The sequence below is a fragment of the Tachyglossus aculeatus genome, chromosome 22, assembly GCF_015852505.1.
Source record: "Tachyglossus aculeatus isolate mTacAcu1 chromosome 22, mTacAcu1.pri, whole genome shotgun sequence".
In the NCBI taxonomy this organism is placed as follows: Eukaryota; Metazoa; Chordata; class Mammalia; order Monotremata; family Tachyglossidae; genus Tachyglossus; species Tachyglossus aculeatus.
In genome coordinates this window covers 37,399,423-37,427,221 of record NC_052087.1, presented here as the reverse complement: position 1 = coordinate 37,427,221, position 27,799 = coordinate 37,399,423, and the positions used below count along the sequence as shown (strand labels likewise).

The following is a 27,799-nucleotide window of genomic DNA, read 5'->3' as shown; positions in this document are numbered from 1 at the left end:
GGTGTATGCAGATTAGCGTATGCCCCAGCCAATCAGCCACCGCGCTTCGCCGAATCGACCCATCCCCTCGGCGTATGTAGACTAGGGAAGGAGGATTCCCCCCCCCCCCCACCCGGAGGCGGGTGGGAGGGGCTGCCTTCGGAGGCCTCCGGGGATTGGTCGGTCGGTTGGCAGGGCGACCGGAAGTGCGTTCCTGGGCCGCGGAGGGGGAACCGGAAGTAGCTTCCTTCCCGCGCCTGAGCCGGGGGAACATGGCGGAGCAGGAGGCGGATGTGGAGGCCCTGGCGCGCGGCGGTTTCCGCTGCCGTCTGTGCCACGTGAACACGGCCAACCGTAAGGGCGAGGGGTGGTGTGTGTTGTGTATGTGGGGTGTGTGTGTTGTGTATGTGGGGTGTGTGTGTTGTGTATGTGGGGTGTGTGTTGTGTATGTATGTGTGTGGGGTGTGTGTGTGTTGTGTGTGTTGTGTATGTGGGGTTTGTGTGTTGTGTATGTGGGGTTTGTGTGTGGTGTATGTGTGGTGTGTGTGTGTTGTGCATGTGTGTGTGTTGTGTATGTGGGTGTGTGTGTGTTGTGTATGTGGGTGTGGGTGTGTGTGTGTTGTGTATGTGGGGGTTTGTGTGTTGTGTATGTGTGTGGGTGGGTGTGTTGTGTATGTGTGTGTGTTTGTATGTGGGTGTGTGTGTGTTGTGTATGTGGGTGTGTGTTGTGCTGTGTATGTGTGTTGTGTTTGTGTGTTATGGGGTGTGTGTTGTGTGTGTTGTGTATGTGTGTTGTGCGTGTATGTGTGTTGTGTGTGTGTGTGGGCCCTCGGGGGGGCGGGGTCCTCTTCTCCCTGACCCTTAGGCCGGACCAGGGCCTGGTCAATCAATCAATCAATCCATCAATCGTATTGATTGAGCGCTTACGGTGTGCAGAGCACTGGACTAAGCGCTTGGGAAGGACAAGTCGGCAACACATAGAGAGACGGGCCCTCCCCAACAGCCGGCAGTGCCCAGCACACCATAAGTGCTCAATAAAGAAGCAGCGCGGCGTAGTGATGACGGCCTTTAGTAAGCGCTTACTATGTGCAAAGCACTGCTCCAATCCTAATAGAGCCCGGGCCTGGGCCTCAGCCTCAGAAGGTCATGGGTTCGAATCCTGCTCCGCCACGTGTCTGCCGTGTGACCTCGGGGAAGTCACTTCATTCATTCATTCATTCAGTCGTATTTGTTGAGCGCCTACTGTGTGCAGAGCACTGGACTAAGCGCTTGGGAAGGACAAGTTGGCATCATCTAGAGGCGGTCCCTACCCAACAGCAGGCACACACCGTAAGTGCCCAGTAAAGAAGCAGCGTGGCGTAGTGATGACGGCATTTGTTAAGCGCTTACTATGTGCAAAGCACTGCTCTAATCCTAATAGAGCCCGGGCCTGGGACTCAGAAGGTCATGGGTTCGAATCCTGGCTCCGCCACATGTCTGCCGTGTGACCACGGGGAAGTCACTTCATTCAGTCGTATTTATTGAGCACTTACGGTGTGCAGAGCACTGTACTAAGCGCTTGGGAAGTACCAGTACAAGTACAAGCAGCGTGGCTCAGTGGAAAGAGCCCGGGCTTTGGAGTCAGAGGTCGTGGGTTCAAATCCCGGCTCTGCCACTTGCCAGCTGTGTGACTTGGGGCAAGTCACTTCACTTCTCTGGGCCTCAGTTCCCTCATCTGTGAAATGGGGATGAAGACTGTGAGCCCCACGTGGGACAACCTGATCACCTTGTAACCCCCTCAGCGCTTAGAACAGTGCTTTGCACATAGTAAGCACTTAATAAATGCCATCATTATTATTATTATTATTATTACAAGTTGGCAACGTAGAGAGACAGTCCCTACCCACCAGTGGGCTCTTCTCTGGGCCTCAGTGACCTCGTCTGTAAAATGGGGATTGAGACTCTGGGCCTCAGTGACCTCTTCTGTAAAATGGGGATTGAGACTGGGACTGTCCTGTGGGACAGGGACTGTGCCCACTCGAAGCTCCTCCTCTGGACTGTGAGCTCCTTGTGGGCAGGGGACTTGTACTTCCCAAGCGCTTAGCACAGTGCTGTGCACACAGTAAGCGCTCAAGCTATAATTCTATTTGTTCTGATGATTTTGACTTCTGTCTGCATGTTTTGTTGTCTGTCTCCCCCTTCTAGACTGTGAGCCCGCGGTTGGGCAGGGACCGTCTCTAGATGTTGCCGACTTGTCCTTCCCAAGCGCTTAGTACAGTGCTCCGCACACAGTAAGCGCTCAGTAAATACGATTGAATGAATGAATTCGATTGAATGAATGAATGAATAAATACGATTAAATGAATTAATGAATGAATAAATAGGACAATAGGAGCACAGTAAGTGCTCAATAAATATGATTGATTGTACTTCCCAAGCGCTTAGTCCAGTGCTCTGCACACAGTAAGCACTCAATAAATACAATTGAATGAATGAATGAATGGGCCTCAGTTCCCTCATCTGTAAAATGGGGATTAAGACTCTGAGCCCCATTCATTCATTCATTCAGTCAATCGTGTTAGGGATTAAGACTCTGAGCCCCATTCTTTCATTCATTTAGCCGTATTTGTTGAGCGCTCACTGTGTGCAGAGCACTGTACCAAGCGCTTGGGAGGTACAGTGTGGGACAACCCGATCACCTTGTTATCCCCCCAGCGCTTCGAACAGTGCTTTGCCCGTAGTAAGCGCTTAACAATCAATCAATCGTATTTATTGAGCGCTTACTATGTGCAGAGCACTGTACTAAGCGCTTGGGAAGTCCAAGTTGGCAACGTATAGAGACAGTCATCATCATCAATCGTATTTATTGAGCGCTTACTGTGTGCAGAGCACTGGACTAAGCGCTTGGGAAGTACAAGTTGGCAACATATATAGTCATCATCATCAATCGTATTTACTGAGCGCTTACTGTGTGCAGAGCACTGGACTAAGCGCTTGGGAAGTCCAAGTTGGGCAACATATAGAGACAGTCCCGACCCAACAGTGGGCTCACAGTCTAAAGTACCATCCTCATCACCCCGATTCGCCTGTGTCCCGCTCAGCGCGTAGCATCATCATCCTCAATCGTATTTATTGAGCGCTTACTATGCGCAGAGCACTGTACTAAGCGCTTGGGAAGTACAAATCGGCAACATCTAGAGACAGTCCCTACCCAACAGTGGGCTCACAGTCTGAAAGGGGGAGGCAGAGAACAAAAGCAAACGTACTAACAAAATAAAATAGATAGAATAGCTATGTACAAGTAAAATGAATAAATAAATAACTAAATAAATAGATATATAGATAAATAAATAAATAAATAAAGCGCTTAGTACAGTGCCCTGCACATAGTAAGCGCTCAATAAATACGATTGATAAATAAATAAAAATACATAGAGTAATAAATACGTACAGCATATATAGCACCGTGCCCGGTTCGCAGAAGGCCCTTAAGAAATACCGCGATTACTGTGACTTTTTTACGATTATTGCGATCGTTATTATCGTGATGACCGACGGATCGACTCCTTTTCGGAGGTCCCAGCCTCGATGCCCACCTGGGCGGGCGGAAGCACCGTCGGCTGGAGGGGCTCCGCGCTAGCCGCCAGTCGCAGGGCCTGCGCAGCGTGTTTGTCAGCGGTTTCCCCAGGGGCACGGACCCCTCCCGCCTGTCCCGCTACTTCCAGACCTTTGGGCCCGTCGCCGGCATTGTCATGGACAAGGACAAGGTGGGTATCGGCGTGTTCCGCGGGGCGGGGTGGAGGTCGAACAGTGCTCTGCGCATAGTAAGCGCTTAATAAATGCCATCAGCATCATCATCAGGGACTTCCGGATTCAAGGCGGGCAGTGTAGAACAGTGCTTTGCACATAGTAAGCGCTTAATAAATGCCATCATCATCATCAGGGATTCAAGGCGGGCAGCGTGGCTCCGGGGCCTTGGAGATCATGGGTTCAAATCCCCACCCCGCCAGCTGTCGGCCGTGTGGCTGGTCAAGTCACGTCACTCCTCTGGGCCTCAGTTCCCTCATCTGGAAAATGGGGGTGAAGACTGGAAGCCCCCCGCGGGACAACCCCATCACCTTGGAACCTCCCCAGCGCTTAGAACAGTGCTTTGCACATAGTAAGCGCTTAATAAATGCTATCATTATTATTATCATTATTATTCTCTGGGCCTCAGTTCCCTCATCTGGAAAATGGGGATGAAGACTGGGAGCCCCCCGCGGGACAACCCCATCACCTTGGAACCTCCCCAGCGCTTAGAACGGTGCACGTAATAAGCGCTTAATAAATGCCATCATTATTATTACCATTATTATTCTCTGGGCCTCAGTTCCCTCATCTGGAAGATGGGGATGAAGACTGGGAGCCCCGCCTGGGACAACCCCATCACCTTGGAACCTCCCCAGCGCTTAGAACGGTGCTTTGCACATAGTAAGCGCTTAATAAATGCCGTCATTATTATTATCATTATTATTCTCTGGGCCTCAGTTTCCTCATCTGTTAAATGGGGATTAAGACTGGGAGCCCAGTGTGGGACAACCCCATCACCTTGGGACCTCCCCAGCGCTTAGAACAGTGCACATAGTAAGCGCTTAATAAATGCCATCATTATTATTACCATTATTATCCTCTGGGCCTCAGTTCCCTCATCTGGAAAATGGGGATGAAGACTGTGAGCCCCGCGTGGGACAACCCCATCACCTTGGAACCTCCCCAGCGCTTAGAACGGTGCGCGTAGTAAGCGCTTAATAAATGCCATCATTATTATTATCATTATTATTCTCTGGGCCTCAGTTCCCTCATCTGGAAAATGGGGATGAAGACTGGGAGCCCCCCGTGGGACAACCTCATCACCTTGGAACCTCCCCAGCGCTTAGAACAGTGCTTCGCACATAGTAAGCGCTTAATAAATGCCATTATTATTATTAAGGCAGGAGAGTTTAGAAGGGCCAGTGGGAAAGGGAGAGACAGTCAGAGTGCCCACGGTTGGACTGGCCTTCTATAAAGGGATTCGTTCATTCGCTCAATCGTATTTATTGAGCGCTTACTGTGTGCAGAGCACCGGACTAAGCGCTCGGGAAGGACAAGTTGGCAACGACTAGAGACGGTCCCTACCCAACATTCGTTCAATTGCATTTATTGAGCGCTTACTGTGTGCAGAGCACTGGGCTAAGCGCTTGGGAAGGACAAGTTGGCAACACCTAGAGACGGTCCCTACCCAACATTCGTTCAATCGTCTTTATTGAGCGCTTACTGTGTGCAGAGCACTGGACTAAGCGCTTGGGAAGGACAAGTTGGCAACACCTAGAGACGGTCCCTGCCCAACAGCGGGCTCACAGTCTAGAAGGGGGAGACAGACAACAAAACACGTGGACGGGTGTCAAGTCATCCGAATAAATAGAATTAAAGCTAGATGCACATCATTAACAAAAGAAATGGAAGAGTAAATACGTACAAGTAAAATAAATAGAGTAATAAATCTGTACAAACATATATACAGGGGCTGTGGGGAGGGGAAGGAGGTAGGGTGGGGGGTGATGGGGAGGAGGAGAGGAAAAAGGGGGCTCAGTGTGGGAAGGCTTCCCGGAGGAGGTGAGCTCTCAGTAGGGATTTGAAGGGAGGAAGAGAGCTAGCTTGGCGGATGGGCAGAGGGAGGGAATTCCCGGCCAGGGGGAGGACGGGGGCCGGGGGTCGACGGCGGGACGGGCGAGAACGAGGGATATTAAGAGGAGAGAGAATATGAATATGAAAATGAATTTGAGTCTTGGTTGGGCAATCAAGGGTGGGAGAGAACTGAGGAAAATTGGGAGGGGTGGGGTTCGAGGGTCACATAAAAAAAGAGGCACACCCCTCTTGGAGAAGCAGTGCAGCTTAGTGGATAGAGCATAATACTAATAATGGCATTTATTAAGCGCTTACTATGTGCAAAGCACTGTCCTAAGCACTGGGGAGGTTACAAGGTCATCAGGCCGTCCCACGGGGCGCTCACGGTCTCAATCCCCATTTTACAGGTGAGGTGACTGGGGCCCAGAGAATCGATCAGTCGTATTTATTGAGCGCTTACTGTGTGCAGAGCACCGGACTAAGCGCTTGGGAAGTCCAAGTTGGCAACATCTAGAGACGGTCCCTACCCAACAGTGGGCTCACAGTCTAGAAGTGAAGTGACTTGCCCAAAGTCACCCAGCTGATAAGTGGCGGAGCCGGGATTTGAACCCATGACCTCTGACTCCAAAGCCCCGGTGCTTTCCATTCATTCATTCATTCATTCATTCAGTCGTATTTATTGAGCACTTACTGTGTGCAGAGCACTGTACTAAGGGCTTGGGAAGTACAAGTTGGCAACATCAAGAGACGGTCCCTACCCAACAGCGGGCTCACAGTCTAGAAGCAGCGTGGCTCAGTGGAAAGAGCCCGGGCTTTGGAGTCAGAGGTCATGGGTTCAAATCCCAGCTCCGCCAATTGTCAGCTGTGTGACTTTGGGCAAGTCCCTTCACTTCTCTGGGCCTCAGTTCCCTCATCTGTAAAATGGGGATGAAGACTGCGAGCCCCCCCATGGGACAACCTGATCACTTTGTAACCTCTCCAGCGCTTAGAACAGTGCTTTGCACATAGTAAGCGCTTAATTCCCAAGCGCTTAGTACAGTGCTCCGCACACAGGAAGCGCTCAATAAATACGATTGAATGAATGAATAAATACGATTGAATGAATGTTGCCAACTTGTCCTTCCCAAGCGCTTAGTCCAGTGCTCTGCACACAGTAAGCGCTCAATAAATGCGATTGAATGAATGAATAAATAAATGCCATCATCATTATTATTATTATTATTAACAAATACGGTTAAAAAAAAACAAACCGAACACAACAACCCTGTCTGTCTCCCCGCACACAGTAAGCACTCAATAAATACGATTGAATGAATGAATGAATGGAATGGAATGAATAAATAAATGCCATCATCATTATTATTATTATTAACAAATACGGTTAAAAAAAACCAAACCGAACACAACAACCCTGTCTGTCTCCCCGCACACAGTAAGCACTCAATAAATACGATTGAATGAATGAATGAATAAATGCCATCATTATTATTATTATTATTATTATTGTTAACAAATACGGTTAAAAAAAACCAAACCGAACACAACAACCCTGTCTGTCTCCCCGCACCCAGTAAGCACTCAATAAATACGATTGAATGAATGAATGAATAAATGCCATCATCATTATTATTATTATTATTGTTAACAAATACAGTTAAAAAAAAACAAACCAAACACAACAACCCTGTCTGTCTCCCCGCACCCAGTAAGCACTCAATAAATACGATTGAATGAATGAATGAATAAATGCCATCATCATTATTATTATTATTATTGTTAACAAATACAGTTAAAAAAAACCAAACCAAACACAACAACCCTGTCTGTCTCCCCGCACCCAGTAAGCACTCAATAAATACGATTGAATGAATGAATGAATAAATGCCATCATCATTATTATTATTATTATTGTTAACAAATACAGTTAAAAAAAACCAAACACAACAACCCTGTCTGTCTCCCCGCACCCAGTAAGCACTCAATAAATACGATTGAATGAATGAATGAATAAATAAATGCCATCATTATTATTATCATTATTAACAAATACGGTTTAAAAAAACCAAACCGAGCGCAACAACTCCGTCTCCCCTTTCTAGACCGTGAGCCCACTGTTGGGTAGGGACCGTCTCTCTATGCTGCCAACTTGTACTTCCCCAGCGCTTAGTCCAGTGCTCTGCACATAGTAAGCGCTTAATAAATGCCATTATTATTAGTAGTAGTAGTCCAGTGCTCTGCACATAGTAAGCGCTCAATAAATGCGGTTGAATGAATGAATGAATGAATGAACTTCAACCTGCCTGTCTTTCCCGACAGGGCGTATTTGCCATCGTGGAGCTGGGCGACGTGGCAACCAGGGAAGCCGTCCTGTCCCGGCCCCAGCACCTCCTGGAAGGCCACCGGCTCCGGGTGCGGCCCCGGGAGCAGAAGGAATTCCGGGCCCTGGCGCCCGGCTCCCTCAGGGGGAGGCCGCCGGATAGCCAGCGGCTCGGCCGGGCCCTGGCCGAGGCCCCGGATGTGGGAGCCCAGATGGGGAGACTGGTGGAGCTGTGGGAGCTCTCCGGGCCCGAGCGCCAGCTGCGGGAGCTCGTCGTGGCGCTGATGCAGGAAGTCTTCACGGAATTCTTCCCCGGTGAGGAGCTTCCCGTCTGCCCCGCTCCGTCCCCCAGGTCTTTCCCGCATCCTCCCGCGGCCGGAGAAGCCGGCGGCGGAGTCCCTCCCGGCAGGAGGCCTTCCCACACTCCCTCTCCATCCCCTCCGCCTTACCTCCTTCCCCTCCCCACAGCACCTGTATATAGGTTAGTACAGATTTATTACTCTATTTATTTTACTTGTACATACCTATTCTATTTATTTTATTTTGGTAATATGTTTGGTTTTCTGTCTCCCCCTTCTAGACTGTGAGCCCCCTGTTGGGTAGGGACCGTCTCTAGATGTTGCCAACTTGGACTTCCAAAGCGCTTAGTCCGGTGCTCTGCACACAGTAAGCGCTCAATAAATATGCTTGAATGAATGTTGGGTAGGGACCGTCTCTAGTCGTTGCCAACTTGACCTTCCCAAGCGCTTAGTCCGGTGCTCTGCACACAGTAAGCGCTCAGTAAATACGCTTGAACGAATGTTGGGTAGGGACCGTCTCTAGTCGTTGCCAACTTGTCCTTCCCAAGCGCATAGTCCGGTGCTCTGCACACAGTAAGCGCTCAGTAAATACGATTGAGCGAATGAACGAATCCCTTTATAGAAGGCCAGTCCGACCGTGGGCACTCTGACCGTCTCTCCCTTTCCCACTGGCCCTTCTAAACTCTCCCGCCTTAATAATAATAATGGCATTTATTAAGCGCTTCCAGACTGTGAGTCCACTGTTGGGTAGGGACCGTCTCTAGATGTTGCCAACTTGTCCTTCCCAAGCGCTTAGTCCAGTGCTCTGCACACAGTAAGCGCTCAATAAATACGCTTGAACGAATGTTGGGTAGGAACCGTCTCTAGTCGTTGCCAACTTGTCCTTCCCAAGCACTTAGTCCGGTGCTCTGCACACAGTAAGCGCTCAGTAAATACGATTGAATGAATGTTGGGTAGGGACCGTCTCTAGTTGTTGCCAACTTGTCCTTCCCAAGCGCTTAGTCCAGTGCTCTGCACACAGTAAGCGCTCAATAAATACGATTGAGCGAATGAACGAATCCCTTTATAGAAGGCCAGTCCGACCGTGGGCACTCTGACTGTCCCTCCCTTTCCCACTGGCCCTTCTGAACTCTCCCACCTTAATAATAATAATGGCATTTATTAAGCGCTTCTAGACTGTGAGCCCACTGTTGGGTAGGGACCGTCTCTAGATGTTGCCAACTTGGACTTCCCAAGCGCTCAGTCCGGCGCTCTGCACACAGTAAGCGCTCAATAAATACGATTGATTGATTGATTGATTCCTTCCGTCTTCCGTTCCCTTCCCCTCCCAGGCTGCGTGGTCCGACCCTTCGGCTCCTTCACGAACGGCTTTGACGTCCACGGCTGTGACCTTGACATCTTTCTGGACCTGGGAGACTTAGAGGAGGAGCAGGTGAGGCGGAGGGGTGGGATGCGGGAATGGGCCGTAGGGGCCGGGAAGAGAGAACGGGGCGGGAAGGACAGAAGGCGGATGAGCCGCCCTTTTGCCATGGAATGGGGGTTAGATGAATTTGCCACCACGGGCAGAAGCAGCGTGGCCTAGCGGATAGCGCCGCGGCCTGGGAGTGGGAAGGACCTGGGCTCTAATCCCGGCTCCGCCACTTGTCCGCTGTGTGACCTTGGGCAAGTCGCTTCGCCTCTCAGTTCCCTCATCTGTCCAATGGCAACTTGCACTTCCCAAGCGCTTAGTACAGTGCTCTGCACACGGTAAGCGCTCAGTAAGTACGATTGATGACGATGATGTGAGCCCCATGTGCTTAGGACAGCGCTCGACACGGAGGAAGCGCGTGACAAATACCGCCGTTATCGTTATTATGATTACCGTTGGTTGCACTGTGTCCAACCTGATTAGCTCAATCAGTCAATCAATCAATCGTATTTATCGAGCGCTTACTGTGTGCAGAGCACTGTACTAAGCGCTTGGGAAGTCCAAGTTGGCAGCATCTAGAGACGGTCCCTACCCAACAGTGGGCTCACAGTCTAGACAGCTCGTAGCTCCCCCAGCGCTTAGGACAGCGCTTGACACTTAGGAAGTGTGTGACAAATACCGTCGTTATCATCATTATTATTATTACCGTTGGGCCGTAGGGGAAGCGATGGTAACGCAGAGAGAGGGGAGTGTGAGTGTGCAGCACAGAGTGGGTGTGGTGGGACGTGGACTGTGTCCAACCTGATCAGCTCGTATCTCCCCCAGCGCTTAGGACAGCGCTCGACACGTAGGAAGCGGGTGACAGATACCGTCGTTATCATTATTATTATTACCGTTGGGCCGTAGGGGAAGCGAGATAGCGCAGAGAGAGGGGAGTGTGAGTGTGCAGCACAGAGTGGGTGTGGTGGGATGTGGACTGTGTCCAACCTGATTAGCTCAATCAATCAATCAATCATATTTATTGAGCACTTACTGTGTGCAGAGCACTGGACTAAGCACTTGGGAAGTCCAAGTTGGCAACATCTAGAGACGGTCCCTACCCAACAGTGGGCTCACAGTCTAGAAGGGGGCTCACAGTCTAGACAGCTTGTATCTCCCCCAGCGCTTAGGACAGCGCTCGGCACTTAGGAAGCGCGTGACAATTACTGTTATCATTATTATTATGACTGTTGGTTGGGCTGTAGGGGAAGCGATGGTAGCGCAGAGAGAGGGGAGTGTGAGTGTGCAGCACAGAGTGGGTGTGGTGGGACGTGGACTGTGTCCAACCTGATCAGCTCGTATCTCCCCCAGCGCTTAGGACAGCGCTCGACACGTAGGAAGCGCGTGACAAATACCATCGTTATCATTATTATTATTACCGTTGGTTGGGCCGTAGGGGAAGCGAGATAGCGCAGAGGGAGGGGAGTGTGAGTGTGCAGCACAGAGTGGGTGTGGTGGGACGTGGACTGTGTCCAACCCGATTAGCTCGTATCTCCCCCAGCGCTTAGTACAGCCCTCGACACTTAGGAAGCGTGTGACAGATACCGTCGTTATCATTATTATTATTACCGTTGGGCCGTAGGGGAAGCGATGATAGCGCAGAGAGGGGAGTGTGAGTGTGCAGCACAGAGTGGGTGTGGTGGGCGCGTGACAAATACCATCGTTATTGTTATTATTATTACTGTTGGTTGGGCCGTAGGGGAAGCGGTGGTAACGCAGAGAGAGGGGAGTGTGAGCGTGCAGCACAGAGTGGGTGTGGTGGGACGTGGACTGTGTCCAACCCGATTAGCTTGTATCTCCCCCAGTGCTTAGGACAGTGTGTGACACGTAGGAAGCGTGTGACAAATACCGTTGTTATCATTATTGTTATTTCTGTTGGGCCGTAGGGGAAGCGATGGTAGCGCAGAGAGGGGAGTGTGAGTGTGCAGCACAGAGTGGGTGTGGTGGGACATGGACTGTGTCCAACCTGATCAGCTCGTATCTCCCCCAGCGCTTAGGACAGCGCTCGACACGTAGGAAGCGTGTGACAAATACTGTTGTTATCGTTATTATTATTACTGTTGGTTGGGCCTTAGGGGAAGTGATGGTAGCGCAGAGAGAGGGGAGTGTGAGTGTGCAGCACAGAGTGGGTGTGGTGGGACGTGGACTGTGTCCAACCCGATTAGCTCGTATCTCCCCCAGCGCTTAGGACAGCGCTCGACACTTAGGAAGCGTGTGACAAATACCGTCATTATCATCATTATTATTATTACTGTTGGGCCGTAGGGGAAGCGATGGTAACGCAGAGAGAGGGGAGTGTGAGCGTGCAGCACAGAGTGGGTGTGGTGGGACGTGGACTGTGTCCAACCCGATTAGCTCGTATCTCCCCCAGCGCTTAGAACAGCGCTCGACACGTAGGAAGCGCGTGACAAATACCGTCGTTATCATTATTATTATTACCGTTGGTTGGGCCGTAGGGGAAGCGTTGGTAGCGCCGAGAGGGGAGTGTGCAGCACAGGGCAGGTGTGGCCTGGCAGAAGCCCCCTCTCCGCTTCCCACAACAGGATCTGAAGGCCCCAGACTCTCCGGGCCCGGACTCCGCCCTGGCCTCTCCGCTGGACGCTCAGATCCTGGCGTCCGCCTCGGCCTCGCCCCCGGCGTCTCCCGGAGAGGCCGAGCCTCCGGCCTGCTCCTCCGTCGGCCCCCGGACCCCGGACTCCGCCCTGGCCTCGGAGACCCCCGCCTCCCCGCAGTCCTCCCCGTCCGGCTCCCCTCCGCCGGGGCAGAAGGCCGGGGGGCCGGCGGAGGCCGCCCGGGGGGAGCGGGGCCGGGAGGCGGCCACGCTGGAGCTGGTGGGCTCCATCCTCAGGGGCTGCGTCCCCGGCGTGCACCGGGTCCGCCCCGTGCCCTCGGCCCGGCGCCCCGTCGTCAAGTTCTGCCACCGGCCCTCCGGCCTGCATGGGGACGTCTCCCTCAGCAACCGGTACGGGCCCGGGGGGGACGTTTGGTGGGGGAGAGATCGCGGGATAATAATAATAATACTAACGATTTGTTAAGCGCTTACTACAGCGCTCTGCACATAGTAAGGCTCAATAAATACGATTGATGATGATGATGATAATGATGGCATTTATTAAGCGCTTACTATGTGCAGAGCACCGTTCTAAGCGCTGGGATCAGATGGTCCCACCGGCGGGCTTGCGGTCTCAATCCCTATTATTATTATTATTAATGTTATTATTTAACATTATATTATATTAAATTATTATATTATGTTTATATTATTTAATAATAATATTTCACCGGGCCCTTAGATAATAATAATAATGGCATTTGTTAAGCGCTTACTATGTGCAAAGCACTGTTCTAAGCGCTGTGGGGGGGGATACGAGGTGATCAGGTTGTCCCACGTGGGGCTCACGGTCTTCATCCCCATTTGACAGATGAGGGAACTGAGGCTCAGAGACTCATCATCATCAATCGTATTTATTGAGCGCTTACTGTGTGCAGAGCACTGGACTAAGCGCTTGGGAAGGACAAGTTGGCAACATATAGAGACAGAGAAGTTAAGTCAATCAATCAATCATCGTATTTATTGAGCGCTTACTGTGTGCAGAGCACTGGACTAAGCGCTTGGGAAGTACAAGTTGGCAACATATAGAGACAGTCCCTACCCGACAGTGGGCTCACAGTCTAGAAGTGACTTGCCCAAGGTCACACAGCAGACATGTGGCAGAGCCGGGATTCGAACCCACGACCTTTGACTTCAAAGCCCGGGCTCTTTCCACTGAGCCACGCTGCTTCGCCACTTAAGCTCGTCATGGGCAGGGAACGTGTCTGCCAACCCTGTTTTATTCATTCATTCATTCAATCGTATTTATTGAGCACTTACTGTGCTTCCCCCCCCGCCCTTGGCCACTCGGGGCGTCCGGGCTGGGGGAAGCATCGGGATAACCAGAAGCAGCGTGGCTCAGTGGAAAGAGCCCGGGCTTTGGAGTCAGAGGTCGTGGGTTCGAATCCCGGCTCCGCCACAAGTCCTCTGTGTGACCTTGGCCAAGTCACTTAACTTCTCTGAGCCCCTTCCTTCATCTCCCCCTCATCCCCCCTCCATCCCCCCATCTTACTTCCTTCCCTACAGCACCTGTATATATGTATATATGTTTGTACAGATTTATTACTCTATTTATTTATTTTACCTGTACATATCTATTCTATTTATTTTATTTTGTTAGTATGTTTGGTTTTGTTCTCTGTCTCCCCCTTTTAGACTGTGAGCCCGCTGTTGGGTAGGGACCGTCTCTAGATGTTGCCAACTTGTCCTTCCCAAGCGCTTAGTCCAGTGCTCTGCACACAGTAAGCGCTCATAAATACGATTGATTGATTGATTGATTCTCTGAGCCTCAGTTCCCTCATCTGTAAAAATGGGGATGAAGACTGTGAGCCCCCCGTGGGACGACTTGATCACACTGTACCCCCCCCACCCCCACCCCGAGCCTCAGTTACCACATCTGTAAAAATGGGGATGAAGACTGTGAGCCCCCCGTGGGACAACTTGATCACATTGTACCCCCCCCCCCCCCCCCCCCGCTGAGCCTCAGTTCCCACATCTGTAAAAATGGGGATGAAGGCTGTGAGCCCCCCGTGGGACAACTTGATCACATTGTACCCCCCCCCCCAACCCCCCGAGCCTCAGTTACCACATCTGTAAAAATGGGGATGAAGACTGTGAGCCCCCCGTGGGACAACCCGACCCCATTGTATCCCCCCCAGCGCTTAGAACAGTGCTTTGCACATAGTAAGCGCTTCACAGATGCCATCACTATTAAGCGCTTAGTCCAGTGCTCTGCACGCAGTAAGCGCTCAATAAATACGATTGAATGAATGAATGAATGAATGAATGAATGAATGAATGAAATACCATCATTCTTATTTTTATGATTCCCTCCTTCTCTCCGTCCATTCCTTTTCCCTCCCTCCCCGTCTTTTCCCTCCATCCCAGGCTGGCCCTGTACAACTCCAAGTACTTGCGACTGTGCTCCCAACTGGATGGTCGGGTGCGACCCCTCGTCTATTCTGTGCGCTGCTGGGCCCAGGGCCGGGGGCTGACAGGTCAGAGACGGGGCCGGCCGCGAGACCCCTTGCCCTGGGAAAGCGGGGGCCGAGCGAAGCTGGGGGGATTCAGGGGAGAGTCAGGCGGGGGGGGACTGCCTTGCGGCCCCGTGGTAAATTAATAGAAATAAATTAGCGCCTTTAAAAAGCATAATAACGGCATTTATGAAGCGCTTACTACTTGCCCTTCTAAGCGCTGGGGAGGTTACGAGGTGATCGGGTTGTCCCTCGGGGCCGGGGGGCTCGCGGCCTTCATCCCTATTTTCCAGGTGAGGTCACGGAGAAAAAATAGAAATAAATAAATAATGGCATTTGTGAAGCGCTTACTATGTGCAGAGCACTGTTCTAAGCGCTGGGGGGGATACAGGGGGGTCGGGTTGTCCCACGGGGGGCTCACGGTCTTCATCCCCATTTTATAGATGTGGTAACTGAGGCTCAGAGAAGTGAAGTGACTTGCCCAAGGTCACACAGCGGATATGTGGCGGAGCCGGGATTCGAATCCATGACCTCTGGCTCCAAAGCCCGGGCTTTTTCTGCCGAGCCACGCTGGTTCTCAAAAAAAGTGAAGTGACTTGCCCAAAGTCACCCAGCTGACAACTGGCAGGGCCGGGATTCGAACCCGTGACCTCTGACTCCAAAGCCCGGGCTCTTTCTGCCGAGCCATGCTGCTTCTCAAAAAAAGTGAAGTGACTTGCCCAAAGTCACCCAGCTGACAACTGGCGGGGCCGGGATTGGAACCCATGACCTCCGGCTCCAAAGCCCGGACTCTTTCCGCCGAGCCACGCTGCTTCTCAAAAAAAGTGAAGTGACTTGCCCAAAGTCACCCAGCTGACAACTGGCGGGGCCGGGATTCGAACCCATGACCTCCGGCTCCAAAGCCCGGGCTCTTTCCACTGAGCCACGCTGCTTCTCTACTAGAGCTATGTACATAAATCAATCAATCGATCGATCAATCAATCAATCGTATTTATTGAGCGCTTACTGTGTGCAGAGCACTGGACTAAGCGCTTGGGAAGTCCAAGTTGGCAACATATAGAGACAGTCCCTACCCAACAGTGGGCTCACAGTCTAAAAGGGGGAAACAGACAACAAAACAAAACATATTAACAAAATAATAAACATGTACATGTCATGTACATTATGACAATTGTACATAAATGTAAATAAATTTATTTATTTCAATTAATGCCTTTCTCCCCCTCGAAACCGTAATGTCACTGTGGGCAGGGAACGTGTCCATTTATTGTTGTGTTGTACTCTCCCGAGCGCTCTGCACGGGTTCTAATCCCCAATTGTACATAAATGTAAATAAATTTATTTATTTCAATTAATGCCTTTCTCCCCCTCGAAACCGTAAGCTCCCTGTGGGCAGGGAACGTGTCCATTTATTGTTGTACTGTCCCGAGTGCTGTGCACGGGTTCTAATCCCGCCTCCGCCACTTGTCTGCTGAAGGGACCTTGGGCAAGTCACTTCACTTCTCTGGGCCTCAGTTCCCTCATCTGGAAAACGGGAATTGTACATTATGACAGTTGTACATAAATGTAAATAAATGTATTTATTTCAATTAATGCCTTTCTCCCCCTCGAAACCATAAGCTCACTATGGGCAGGGAACGTGTCCATTTATTGTTGTGTTGTACTGTCCCGAGCGCTCTGCACGGGTTCTAATCCCCAATTGTACATAAATGTAAATAAATTTATTTATTTCAATTAATGCCTTTCTCCCCCTCGAAACCATAAGCTCCCTGTGGGCAGGGAACGTGTCCATTTATTGTTGTACTGTCCCGAGTGCTGTGCACGGGTTCTAATCCCGCCTCCGCCACTTGTCTGCTGAAGGGACCTTGGGCAAGTCACTTCACTTCTCTGGGCCTCAGTTCCCTCATCTGGAAAACGGGAATTGTACATTATGACAGTTGTACATAAATGTAAATAAATGTATTTATTTCAATTAATGCCTTTCTCCCCCTCGAAACCATAAGCTCACTATGGGCAGGGAACGTGTCCATTTATTGTTGTGTTGTACTGTCCCGAGCGCTCTGCACGGGTTCTAATCCCCAATTGTACATAAATGTAAATAAATTTATTTATTTCAATTAATGCCTTTCTCCCCCTCGAAACCGTAAGCTCACTGTGGGCAGGGAACGTGTCCATTTATTGCTGTGTTGTACTGTCCCGAGCGCTCTGCACGGGTTCTAATCCCGCCTCCGCCACTTGTCTGCTGAGGGACGTTGGGCAAGTAGCTTCACTTCTCTGAGCCTCAGTTCCCTCATCTGGAAAATGGGAATTGTACATTATGACAGTTGTATCTAAATGTAAATAAATTTATTTATTTCAATTAATGCCTTTCTCCCCCTCGAAACCGTAAGCTCCCTGTGGGCAGGGAACGTGTCCATTTATTGCTGTACTGTCCCTTGCGCTCTGCACGGGTTCTAATCCCGGCTCCACCACTTGTCTGCTGAGGGACCTTGGGCAAGTCACTTCACTTCTGTGCCTCAGTTCCCTCATCTGGAAAATGGGAATTGTACATTATGACAGTTGTACATAAATGTAAATAAATTTATTTATTTCAATTAATGCCTTTCTCCCCCTCGAAACCATAAGCTCACTGTGGGCAGGGAACATGTCCATTTATTGTTGTGTTGTACTGTCCCGAGCACTCTGCCACTTGTCTGCTGAGGGACGTTGGTCAAGTCACTTCACTTCTCTGAGCCTCAGTTCCCTCATCTGGAAAATGGGAATTGTACATTATGACAGTTGTACATAAATGTAAATAAATGTATTTATTTCAATTAATGCCTTTCTCCCCCTCGAAACCGCAAGCTCACTGTGGGCAGGGAATGTGTCCATTTATTGCTGTGTTGTACTGTCCCGAGCGCTCTGCACGGGTTCTAATCCCGGCTCCGCCACTTGTCTGCCGAGGGACGTTGGGCAAGTCGCTTCACTTCTCTGGGCCTCAGTTCCCTCATCTGGAAAATGGGAATTGTACATTATGACAGTTGTACATAAATGTAAATAAATTTATTTATTTCAATTAATGCCTTTCTCCCCCTCGAAACCATAAGCTCACTGTGGGCAGGGAACATGTCCATTTATTGTTGTGTTGTACTGTCCCGAGCGCTCTGCCACTTGTCTGCTGAGGGACGTTGGTCAAGTCACTTCACTTCTCTGAGCCTCAGTTCCCTCATCTGGAAAATGGGAATTGTACATTATGACAGTTGTACATAAATGTAAATAAATGTATTTATTTCAATTAATGCCTTTCTCCCCCTCGAAACCGCAAGCTCACTGTGGGCAGGGAACGTGTCCATTTATTGCTGTGTTGTACTGTCCCGAGCGCTCTGCATGGGTTCTAATCCCGCCTCCGCCACTTGTCTGCCGAGGGACGTTGGGCAAGTCGCTTCACTTCTCTGGGCCTCAGTTCCCTCATCTGGAAAATGGGAATTGTACATTATGACAGTTGTACATAAATGTAAATAAATTTATTTATTTCAATTAATGCCTTTCTCCCCCTCGAAACCGTAAGCTCACTGTGGGCAGGGAACGTGTCCATTTATTGCTGTATTGTCCCGAGCGCTCTGCACGGGTTCTAATCCCGGCTCTGCCACTTGTCTGCTGAGGGACGTTGGGCAAGTCGCTTCACTTCTCTGAGCCTCAGTTCCCTCATCTGGAAAATGGGAATTGTACATTATGACAGTTGTACATAAATGTAAATAAATTTATTTATTTCAATTAACGCCCTTCTCCCCCTCGAAACCGTAAGCTCACTGTGGGCAGGGAACGTGTCCATTTATTGTTGTACTGTCCTGAGCGCTCTGCACGGGTTCTAATCCCGCCTCCGCCACTTGTCTGCTGAGGGACCTTGGGCAAGTCGCTTCACTTCTCTGGGCCTCAGTTCCCTCATCTGGAAAATGGGAATTGTACATTATGACAATTGTACATAAATGTAAATAAATTTATTTCAATTAATGCCTTTCTCCCCCTCGAAACCATAAGCTCACTGTGGGCAGGGAACGTGTCCATTTATTGTTGTGTTGTACTGTCCCGAGCGCTCTGCACGGGTTCTAATCCCGGCTCCGCCACTTGTCTGCTGAGGGACCTTGGGCAAGTCACTTCACTTCTCTGGGCCTCAGTTCCCTCATCTGGAAAATGGGAATTGAGACTGGGAGTTCCCCGTGGGACAGGGACTGTGTCCAGCCCAATTTGCTCGTATCCACCCAAGCGCTTAGTAATAATAATAATAATAATAATGATAATAATGATGATGATGGCATTTATTAAGTGCTTACTATGTGCCAAGCACTGTTCTGAGTGCTGGGGAGGTTACAAGGTCATCAGGTTGTCCCACGGGGGACTCTCAGTCTTCATCCCCATTTTACAGGTGAGGGAACTGAGGCCTAGAGAATAATAATAATAATAATGATGGCATTTATTAAGTGCTTACTATGTGCAAAGCACTGTTCTAAGCGCTGGGGATGATACAGGGTGATCAGATTGTCTCACGTGGGGCTCACAGTCTTAATCCCCATTTTATAGATGAGGGAACTGAGGCCCAGAGAAATGAAGTGACTTGCCCAAAGTCACACAGCTGACAATCAATCCATCAATCAATCGGATTTATTGAGCGCTTAATGTGTGCAGAGCACTGTACTAAGCGCTTGGGAAGCACAAGTTAGCAACACATAGCTACCCAACTGTTGGTCCCTACCCAACAGTGGGCTCACAGTCTAGAAGAAGAGAAGCTAAGAGACATGCCCAAAGTCACACCGCTGACAGTTGGCGGAGCCGGGATTTGAACCCAGGACATTCATCCATCCGATCGTATTTATTGAGCGCTTACTGTGTGCAGAGCACTGTACTAAGCACTTGGGAAGGACAAGTTGGCAACACATAGAGACGGTCCCTACCCAACAGCGGGCTCACAGTCTAGAAGAAGAGAAGCTGAGAGACATGCCCAAAGTCACACAGCTGACAGTTGGCGGAGCCGGGATTTGAACCCAGGACATTCATCCATCCAATCGTATTTATTGAGCGCTCACTGCGTGCAGAGTACACTGCGTGTACTAAGCGCTCGGGAAGGACAAGTTGGCAACATATAGAGATGGTCCCTACCCAACAGCGGGCTCACAGTCTAGAAGATGGTCTACAAGCGGCGGAGCCGGGATTTGAAGACTTTCCGGCACTTAGAAAGCGCTTAGCAAATTACTATTAGTATTATTATTTATTATTGTTGTTATGCACTCAATAAATTGGATTGATGGAGTTCTGTTTGTCTGTCCCCCACAGGGAGTGGGCCCCTCCTCAGTAACTACGCCCTGTCGTTGCTGGCATTTTATTTCCTGCAGAGCACTTAGTAATAATAATAATAATAATAATGATGGCATTTATTAAGCGCTCACTATGTGCAAAGCACTGTTCTGAGCGCTGGGGAGGTTACAAGGTGATCAGGTTGTCCCACGGGGGACTCACAGTCTTCATCCCCATTTTACAGGTGAGGGAACTGAGGCCCAGAGAATAATAATAATAATGATGGCATTTATTAAGCACTTACTATGTGCAAAGCACTGTTCTAAGCACTGGGGATGATACAGGGTGATCAGATTGTCTCACGTGGGGCTCACAGTCTTAATCCCCATTTTATAGGTGAGGGAACTGAGGCCCAGAGAAGTGAAGTGACTTGTCCAAAGTCACACAGCTGACAATTGGCGGAGCCGGGATTTGAACAATTTCTGGCTCTTAGAAAGCGCTTAACAAATTACTATTATTATTTATTATTATTATTATTATTATTATGCACTCAATAAATTGGATTGATCGAGTTCTGTTTCTCTCCCCCAAGGGAGTGGGCCCCTCCTCAGTAACTATGCCCTGGCGTTGCTGGCACTTTATTTCCTGCAGAGCGCTTAGTAATAATAATAATAATAATAATAATGATGGCATTTATTAAGCGCTTACTATGTGCCAACCACTGTTCTGCGCGCTGGCGAGGTTACAAGGTGATCGGGTTGTCCCACGGGGGACTCACAGTCTTCATCCCCATTTTACAGGTGAGGGAACTGAGGCCCAGAGAATAATGATGATAACGATGGCACTTATTAAGCGCTTGCTATGTGCAAAGCGCTGGGGACGATACAAGGTGATCAGATTGTCTCACGTGGGGCTCACAGTCTTCATCCCCATTTTATAGATGAGGGAACTGAGGCCCAGAGAAGTGAAGTGACTTGCCCAGAGTCACACAGCTGACAATCAATCATATTTATTGAGCGCTTAGTGTGTGCAGAGCACTGTACTAAACGCTTGGGAAGCACAAGTTGGCAACACATAGAGACGGTCCCTACCCAACAGCGGGCTCACAGTCTAGAAGAAGAGAAACTAAGAGACATGCCCAAAGTCACACCGCTGACAGTTGGCGGAGCCGGGATTTGAACCCAGAACATTCATCCATCCGATCGTATTTATTGAGCGCTTACTGCGTGCAGAGCACTGTACTAAGCGCTCGGGAAGGACAAGTTGGCAACATCTAGAGACGGTCCCTACCCAACAGCGGGCTCACAGTGTAGAAGACGGTCTACAAGCGGCGGAGCCGGGATTTGAAGACTTTCCGGCACTTAGAAAGCGCTTAGCAAATTACTATTAGTATTATTATTTATTATTATTATTATGCACTCAATCAATTGGATTGATGGAATTCTGTTTGTCTCCCCCCCGCAGGGAGTGGGCCCCTCCTCAGTAACTACGCCCTGGCGTTGCTGGTCCTTTATTTCCTGCAGAGCGCTTAGTAATAATAATAATAATGATGGCATTTATTAAGCGCTCACTATGTGCAAAGCACTATTCTGAGCGCTGGGGAGGTTACAAGGTGATCAGGTTGTCCCACGGGGGACTCACAGTCTTCATCCCCATTTTACAGGTGAGGGAACTGAGGCACAGAGAATAATAATAATAGTGATGGCATTTATTAAGCGCTTACTATGTGCAGAGCACTGTTCTAAGCACTGGGGATGATACAGGGTGATCAGATTGTCTCACGTGGGGCCCACAGTCTTCATCCCCATTTTCTAGATGAGGGAACTGAGGCCCAGAGAAGTGAAGTGACTTGCCCAAAGTCACACAGCTGACGATAAATCAATCAATCGTATTTATTGAGCGCTTACTGTGTGCAGAGCACTGTACTAGGCGCTTGGGAAGCACAAATTGGCAACACATAGAGACTGTCCCTACCCAACAGTGGGCTCACAGTCTAGAAGAGATGTTGAGACATGCCCAAAGTCACACAGCTGACAGTTGGCGGAGCCGGGATTTGAACCCAGGACATTCATCCATCCGATCGTATTTATTGAGCGCTTACTGCGTGCAGAGCACTGTACTAAGCGCTTGGGAAGGACAAGTTGGCAACATCTAGAGACGGTCCCTACCCAACAGCGGGCTCACTGTCTAGAAGACGGTCTACAAGCGGCGGAGCCGGGATTTGAAGAATTTCCAGCACTTAGAAAGCGCTTAGCAAATTACTATTATTATTATTATTTATTATTGTTATTATGCACTCAATAAATTGGACTGATGGAGTTCTGTTTGTCTCCCCCCCGCAGGGAGTGGGCCCCTCCTCAGTAACTACGCCCTGGCGTTGCTGGTCCTTTATTTCCTGCAGACCCGGAGCCCTCCCGTGCTGCCGTCCCTTACCCAGCTCACCCAAATGACAGGTATTTAAGCGCTTAGTCCAGTGCTCTGCACACAGTAAGCGCTCAATAAATACGATTGAGGAGGTATGAACTTAGTCCAGTGCTCTGCACACAGTAAGCGCTCAATAAATACGATTGATTGATTGAACGCCCCCAGCGCCCCTCTCCATCCCCCCCAAGGCCTCCCTGTCGACCAAAGCCCACCCGCCCTGTCGTTCCTTCATTCAGTCGTATTTATTGAGCGCTTACTGTGTGCAGAGCTCTGGAATATTAATGAGAATAATAATGATGATGGCATTTGTTAAGCGCTTACTATGTGCCAAGCACCGTTCTAAGCGCTGGGGAGGTTGCAAGGTGATCGGGTTGTCCCACGGGGGGGGTCTCGCGGTCTTCATCCCCATTTTCCAGATGAGGGAACTGAGGCACAGAGAAGTGAAGTGACTTGCCCAAAGTCACACAGCTGACAAGTGGCTATTTATTATTATTAGTGGCTAATAATGATAATAATAAATAATAATATAATATATTACATGATATAATATTTATATAATATACCATAATATATTATGCAATATAATGTATTGTATATAATATATGATATTATATATTATATGATATGTGATGTTATATATTGTGATATATGATATATGATATGTATTATATGTTATATGTAATATAATATAATAATTATAATAATGATTGTTATTAGTGGCTATTTATTATTATTACTCTATTATTCTATTTATTTTACTTGTACATATTTATTCTATTAATTTTATTCTGTTAATATGGTTTGTTTTGTTCTCTGTCTCCCCCTTCTAGACTCTGAGCCCACTGTTGGGTTGGGACCTTCTCTGGATATTGCCGACTTGTCCTTCCCAAGCGCTTAGTCCAGTGCTCTGCACACAGCAAGCGCTCAATAAATATGACTGAATGAATGAATGAAGCGGCGGAGCTGGGATTTGAACCCACGACCTCTGACTCCCAAGCCCTGGTTCTTTCCACTGAGCCACGCTGCTTCTAGTACTGTACTAAGCGCTTGGGAAGTACAGGTTGGCAACATAGAGAGACGGTCCCTACCCAACAAGCGCTTAGAACAGTGCTTTGCACATAGTAAGCGCTTAATAAATGCCGTTATTAAAAAAAAGAAAACGGGTTCACAATCCCGGCCTCCGCGGGCCGGCTTCCTTGGGTGTCCATCCACTGTCTTCCTTGGCTTTCCCGGATCCCTTTCCCGACCCCCATCACCCCTTGTGAGAAGCAGCGTGGCTCAGTGGAAAGGAGCCCGGGCTTTGGAGTCGGAGGTCATGGGTTCAAATCCCGGCTCCGCCACTTGCCAGCTGTGTGACTTTGGGCAAGTCGCTTGACTTCTCTGGGCCTCAGTTACCTCGTCTGTAAAGAGGCCTTCCCAGACTGAGCCCCCTCCTTCCTCTCCCCCTCGTCCCCCTCTCCATCCCCCCCATCTTACCTCCTTCCCTTTCCCACAGCACATGTATATATGTATATATGTTTGTACATATTTATTACTCATTTATTTTACTTGTACATATCTATTCTATTTATTTTATTTTGTTAGTATGTTTGGTTTTGTTCTCTGTCTCCCCCTTTTAGACTGTGAGCCCACTGTTGGGTAGGGACTGTCTCTATATGTTGCCAATTTGTACTTCCCAAGCGCTTAGTACAGTGCTCTGCACATAGTAAGCGCTCAATAAATACAATTGATGATGATGATGATGAAGACTGTGAGCCCCCCGTGGGCCAACCTGATCACCTTGTAACCTCCCCAGCGCTTAGAACAGTGCTCTGCACATAGTAAGCGCTTAATAAATGCCATTATTATTATTATTGTTATTATTTGTGTGTTCCCAGGCGAGGGGGAGCAGGTAGAGGTCGACGGCTGGGACTGTTCATTCCCTCAGGATGCTTCCCGGATGGAGCCCAGCACCAACGTGGAGAGCGTCAGTAAGTTGCGGAAAAAGGGGGACCGGAGCAGCGGCGGGGAGGAATCAATCAATCGATCATATTTATTGAGCGCTTACTATGTGCAGAGCACTGGACTAAGCGCTTGGGAAGTACAAATTGGCAACATATAGAGACAGTCCCTACCCAACGTTGGGCTCACGGTCTAAAAGTCTGGAAGTCCCGGGCTTGTCCTGCGAAGGAGCGGGAAGCTCCCGGGATCCCCTTGGGGGCCGCGGCGTGGCCGAGCGGGAAGAGCCCGGGCCCGGGTTCTAATCCCGGCTCCACTACGTGGGTGGTATCGTTTGACCTTGAGCAGAGGTCACTTCTCTGTGCCTCAGTTACCTCATCTAAGGTGATAATCATAGCGATGGCATTTATTAAGCGCTTACCGTGAGCACTTAGACTGTGAGCCCGCTGTTGGGTAGGGCCCGTCTCTAGATGTTGCCGACTTGTCCTTCCCGAGCGCTTAGTACAGTGCTGCGCACACAGCTAGCGATCAATAAATACGATTGATTGTGTGCCAAAGCACCGTTCTACGCGCCGGGGAGGCTACGAGGTGATCAGGTTGTCCCCCCGGGGTGGAGGCTCACCCGTCCTCACCCCCGTTTTCCAGATGAGGTCACTGAGGCCCAGAGACGTAAGTGACTTGCCCAAAGTCACACAGCTAAGTGCCATTATTATTAGTAGTAGTACCTTCAATCAATCGATCGTATTTATTGAGCGCTTACTATGTGCAGAGCACTGGACTCAGTGCTTGGGAAGTACAAATTGGCAACTGGCAATTGGTACCTCGTATCTATCCCGGTGCTTAGAACAGCGCGTGACGCGTAGTGAGCGCTTAACCATTACATCATCATCATCATCATCATCAATCGTATTTATTGAGCACTTACTACGTGCAGAGCACTGGACTAAGCACTTGGGAAGTCCAAATTGGCAACATATAGTACAAATTGGCAATTGGCAGATTGGCAACATATAGTACAAATTGGCAATTGGCAAATTGGCAATTGGTACCTCGTATCTATCCCAGTGCTTAGAACAGCGCGTGACGCGTAGTGAGCGCTTAACCATTACATCATCATCATCATCAATCGTATTTATTGAGCGCTTACTACGTGCAGAGCACTGGACTCAGCGCTTGGGAAGGACAGATTGGCAACATATAGTACAAATTGGCAATTGGCAAATTGGCAACATATAGTACAAATTGGCAATTGGCAAATTGGCAGTCGGTACCTTGTATCTATCCCGGTGCTTAGAACAGCGCGTGACGCGTAGTGAGCGCTTAACCATTACATCATCATCATCATCAAATCGTATTTATTGAGCGCTTACTATGTGCAGAGCACTGGACTCAGTGCTTGGGAAGTCCAAATTGGCAACATATAGTACAAATTGGCAATTGGCAAATTGGCAACATATAGTACAAATTGGCAATTGGCAAATTGGCAATCGGTACCTCGTATCTATCCCGGTGCTTAGAACAGCGCGTGACGCGTAGTGAGCGCTTAACCATTACATCATCATCAAATCGTATTTATTGAGCGCTTACTATGTGCAGAGCACTGGACTCAGCGCTTGGGAAGTACAGATTGGCAACATATAGTACAAATTGGCAATTGGCAAATTGGCAGTTGGTACCTTGTATCTATCCTGGTGCTTGCATGTGACGCGTAGTGAGCGCTTAACCATTACATCATCATCATCATCAAATCGTATTTATTGAGCGCTTACTATGTGCGGAGCACTGGACTAAGCGCTTGGGAAGTCCAAATTGGCAACATATAGTACAAATTGGCAGTTGGCAGATTGGCAACATAGAGTACAAATTGGCATTGGCAAATTGGCAGTCGGTACCTCGTATCTATCCCGGTGCTTAGAACAGCGCGTGACACGTAGTGAGCGCTTAACCATTACATCATCATCATCAATCGTATTTATTGAGCGCTTACTATGTGCAGAGCACTGGACTCAGCGCTTGGGAAGGACAGATTGGCAACATATAGTACAAATTGGCAATTGGCAAACTGGCAACATAGAGTACAAATTGGCAATTGGCAAATTGGCAATCGGTACCTCGTATCTATCCTGGTGCTTAGAACAGCGCGTGACGCGTAGTGAGCGCTTAACCATTACATCATCATCATCATCATCATCATCAATCGTATTTATTGAGTGCTTACTACGTGCAGAGCACTGTACTAAGCACTTGGGAAGTACAAATTGGCAACATATAGAGACAGTCCCGACCCAACAGTGGGCTCACAGTCTAACAGGGGGAACATCATGGTTACGATGGATGGTCCGAGCCGACTCGTGTCTCTCCCCCCGCCCCTCCGCAGGCTCCCTCCTGTCCCAGTTCTTCTCGTGCGTGTCCGCCTGGGATCTGCGAGGCTCCGTGCTGTCCCTGCGGGAAGGCCGGGCGCTGGCCGTGGCCGGAGGCCTGCCCCCCGGGCTGTGGGGGGGCCTGCGCCTCGGCCCCCTCAACATCCAAGACCCCTTCGACCTCAGCCACAACGTGGCCGCCAACGTGAGCGGCCGGGTGGCCGGGCGGCTGCGGGGCTGCTGCCGCGAGGCGGCCGGCTACTGCCGCGGCCTCCGCTTCCGCCGCCGCCCGGCCCGGGGCCGGGACTGGGGGCTGCTCCCCCTCCTGCAGCCCGGGGCCCGCGACCCCCCGTCGGCCACCCCCATCCCGCTGCCCGCCGGCCCCTCCTCCGGGCACGTGGCCGCCGCCGTGGCCCGGGTGCTGCGGGACGCCTTGGGGTGCCGGCCCGGGCCGGGGGGCGAGAGGCGGCGGGCCGGGGAAGAGGGGCCGCAACCGCAGGGAGGAGAAAGCAAGAGGGCGAGGCTCGACGGGCACGACGAGGAGCCGAAATCTCCCGCACGTGCGGGGCAGCCGGCCGGGGAGATGGCTCCGGAGCCCGTCGCCGCCGCCGCCGCCAAGGAAGGGCGGCCACGGGAGCCGGCCCCCGGGGTCGGGGGTCAGCCCGCCCCGGCCCACCCCGAGCCCGGCGGAGGGTCCGGAGAGGAGGAGGGCGAGGAGACCCCCGCTCCGTCCGCGGCCACCCGGCGTTGGGCCCTTCACCACCCGGTGTGGCAGGGGCGGCGGCGGGCGCGGCGCCGGTTGAGGGAGGAGGCCGGGCCCGGCTGGCTGGAGGCCGAGGCCCTGGTCACCCGACAGCTGAGGCTGCGGGAGCCGGGGGGGGCCCGGCCCGAGACCGACCCCCTCCTGACGTTCACCGCCTCGGTCTCCCCGTCCGGCCTGGCCCTGAGCCCCGGCCACGATCCCCAGGGCCTGTTCCCCGACCTCCACCATTTCCTGCGGAGTTTCCTACCTCAGGCCCTGAGACACCTCCTCCGGGATGGGCCTGGAGAATAAAAATGTGCGGATTTGTTTCTTTTTTTA

The 27,799-nt window shown here is 50.2% G+C and overlaps 1 protein-coding gene across 1 annotated transcript; it reads left to right on the top strand.

The window, feature by feature from the left end:
• The first annotated feature begins 251 nt into the window (after positions 1–251).
• On the top strand, positions 252–27,799 carry TUT1 (terminal uridylyl transferase 1, U6 snRNA-specific). Its single transcript, XM_038764584.1, has 8 exons — positions 252–333; positions 3,535–3,725; positions 7,918–8,233; positions 9,549–9,649; positions 12,208–12,626; positions 14,643–14,752; positions 24,298–24,390; positions 26,736–27,799. The coding sequence occupies exons 1-8, from the start codon at positions 252–254 to the stop codon at positions 27,770–27,772; spliced, it is 2,349 nt and encodes a 782-aa protein (XP_038620512.1). The 3' UTR covers positions 27,773–27,799.

What these genes read in the sequence shown, in the direction of transcription:
- TUT1 (XM_038764584.1), top strand. Translation starts at nt 252, where the DNA reads ATGGCGGAGCAGGAGGCGGATGTGGAGGCCCTGGCGCGCGGCGGTTTC. An exon ending in TTGTCATGGACAAGGACAAG is followed by an intron (nt 3,726 to 7,917) that starts GTGGGTATCGGC and finishes CTTTCCCGACAG; the next exon opens with GGCGTATTTGCCATCGTGGA. An exon ending in GAGACTTAGAGGAGGAGCAG is followed by an intron (nt 9,650 to 12,207) that starts GTGAGGCGGAGG and finishes TTCCCACAACAG; the next exon opens with GATCTGAAGGCCCCAGACTC.